The 2299-nt window shown below is 56.8% G+C and overlaps 1 protein-coding gene across 1 annotated transcript in view; it reads left to right on the top strand.

The window, feature by feature from the left end:
* Positions 1–6: 6 nt before the first annotated feature.
* The window catches only part of PAF1 (PAF1 homolog, Paf1/RNA polymerase II complex component), a gene marked incomplete at its 5' end in the record, with an annotated part of 3179 nt that continues 886 nt past the window's right edge, over positions 7–2299 (top strand). Inside the window, 6 exons of the mRNA XM_017733551.1 lie at positions 7–38; positions 152–244; positions 537–658; positions 1031–1097; positions 1518–1619; positions 2027–2132. Of these exons, the coding sequence (XP_017589040.1) occupies positions 7–38; positions 152–244; positions 537–658; positions 1031–1097; positions 1518–1619; positions 2027–2132 (522 nt within the window). The remainder of the gene's footprint in view (positions 39–151; positions 245–536; positions 659–1030; positions 1098–1517; positions 1620–2026; positions 2133–2299) is intronic.

Here is a 2299-nt window from a genome sequence, read left to right as displayed (position 1 = left end):
CCCCGCAGGCCCAGCTCGCACCGGACCCTCCCCGAGAGGTGAGTAGGGGGGGAGAGGCTTTTAAGGGGTCCCCGCCCCGTTTTTGGGGTAATTTCGGGGTTTTTGGGACCCCCGCGGTTTGGGGGACCCCTGACCCCCCCCTTTGCCTCAGGTCCGGGGTCGTTTGCCGGGTCAAGTTCTGCAACAGCCTCCCGGACATCCCCTTCGACCCGAAGTTCATCACGTACCCCTTCGACCAGAGCAGGTCTGGGGGCGGAAATTGCGGGGGGGGGTCCTGAGGGGTCTCGGCCACAGCCCCCGAGCCCCGCTCTGAGCACGGGAGGGGCTGCAGGAGGGATTTGGGGTGACTTTGGGGTGGTTTGGGGCTGATTTTGGTGCGGTTTTGGGCGATATTAAGGGATTTTGGCACTGATTCGGGTGGGTTTTTGAGCTGATTTTGGGTGGGTTTTGGGGCTGATTTTGGGGGGCTTTGGCGCTGACACTGGGGCGTTTTTGGGCTGATTTTGGGTGCTTTTGGGGTGGTTCCGGCCCGCCAGGTTCGTGCAGTACAAGGCAACGTCCCTGGAGAAGCAGCACAAGCACGACCTCCTGACCGAGCCGGACCTGGGCGTCACCATCGACCTCATCAACCCCGACACGTACCGGATCGACCCTGGGGGTGTGTGCGGGGTGGGACCCCAAAATCACCCCAAAACACCCTGAGAATTATCCCCAAACCTCTCCAAAATCACCCCAAAACCACCCCAAAACACCCTGAGAATTATCCCCAAACCTTTCCAAAATCACCCCTCAAAACCACCCCCAAGTCAACCCAAGATCACCCCAAAACCACCTCAAACCTCCCCAGAATTGCCCCAAATTCCCCCCGAATCTTCCCTGAGTCTTCTCCAAACTCGGGGTTGGTTCCCTGGCGAGGGCAATTTTTGGGGTTTTCTCCAGATCACCCACGAGCCCTCCCAAATCCTGTGGGGTAGTCTCAAATCTCGTGGGGCGACCCCAATTCTGGGTGTTTTTTCCCTAATTCCCCCAGTGCTGCTGGACCCTGCGGATGAGAAGCTGCTGGAGGAAGAGATCCAGGCTCCAACGAGCTCCAAGAGGTAAAACCCCAAAATCACCCCCAAAACCACCCCAAACCCCGCCCGGGGCTTCCCCAACCCCACAGAGCCCCAGGGGTGCTTTGGAGTGATTTTGGGGTCATTTTGGGGGTGATTTTTGGAGGGATTCTGGGGTGTGGTTTGGGGTCATTTTGGGGGTGATTTTTGGAGGGATTCTGGGGTGATTTTGGGGCGATATTGAGGATGATTTGCTGAGTATTTTGGGGTGATTTCAGGGTGATTTTGGGAGTGTTTTGGGGGGGCATTCTGGGGTGATTTGGGGGCAGTTTTGAGGGTGATTTCGGCAGTGTTTCGGGGGTGATTTTGCGGTGGTTTTGAGGGGGATTTAGGGAGTGTTTTGGGGGTGGTTTTGGGTGGGATTTGGGGTGACTGGGGGTCCCCAACCCACGTGGGGCCGGGCAGGTCACAGCAGCACGCCAAGGTGGTGCCCTGGATGCGCAAGACCGAGTACATCTCCACCGAGTTCAACCGCTACGGGGTGTCCAACGAGAAGCCCGAGGTCAAGTGAGTGCTCCAGGGCTTTTTTGGGGTTTTTGGGGGGTTTCTGTGGGGTTTGAGGTCTGGGGATGGCCACGGAGAGCGGTTGGGGGTGAGTGGTTTTGGGTGGTTTTGTGGGTGGGGTTTAGGAGATTTTGGGGTAATTTTGGGGGTGGTTTTAAGGGGTGGTTTTGGGGTGTTTGGGGGTGATGCTTTGAGTGATTTTGGGGTGTGGTTTGGGGTGATTTTGGGGTGATTTTGAGGGTGATTGGGGGTGATGCTTTGGGTGATTTTGGGGTGTGGTTTGGGGTGGTTTTAGGGTGGTTTTGAGGGTGATTGGGTGGCTGATTACGGGGGTGGTTTGGGTTAATTTTGGGGGTGATTTTTGGGTGTGGTTTGGGGTGATTCTGGGGTGATTTTGGGGTGATTGGCAGGATTGGTGTGTCGGTGAAGCAGCAGTTCACAGAGGAAGAGATCTACAAGGACAGGGACAGCCAGATCGCAGCCATCGAGAAAACCTTCGAGGATGCCCAGAAAGCGGTCGGGGTTTGGGGTTTTTAGGGGGGATTTGGGGTTTTTGGTCTGGGGTTTTTGGGGGGGATTTGGGGTTTTTGGTTTGGGGTTTTTGATGGGGGGGTTTTGGGAGGGGGCTTTCAGGGTGTGTTTGGGGGCTGAGTTTGGGGGGAGTTTCAGGGGGGGTTCGTGGG

Source organism: Corvus brachyrhynchos, unplaced genomic scaffold (genome assembly GCF_000691975.1).
Source record: "Corvus brachyrhynchos isolate BGI_N302 unplaced genomic scaffold, ASM69197v1 scaffold1135, whole genome shotgun sequence".
NCBI lineage: Eukaryota > Metazoa > Chordata > Aves > Passeriformes > Corvidae > Corvus > Corvus brachyrhynchos.
This window is presented reverse-complemented; position numbering and strand designations above follow the sequence as displayed.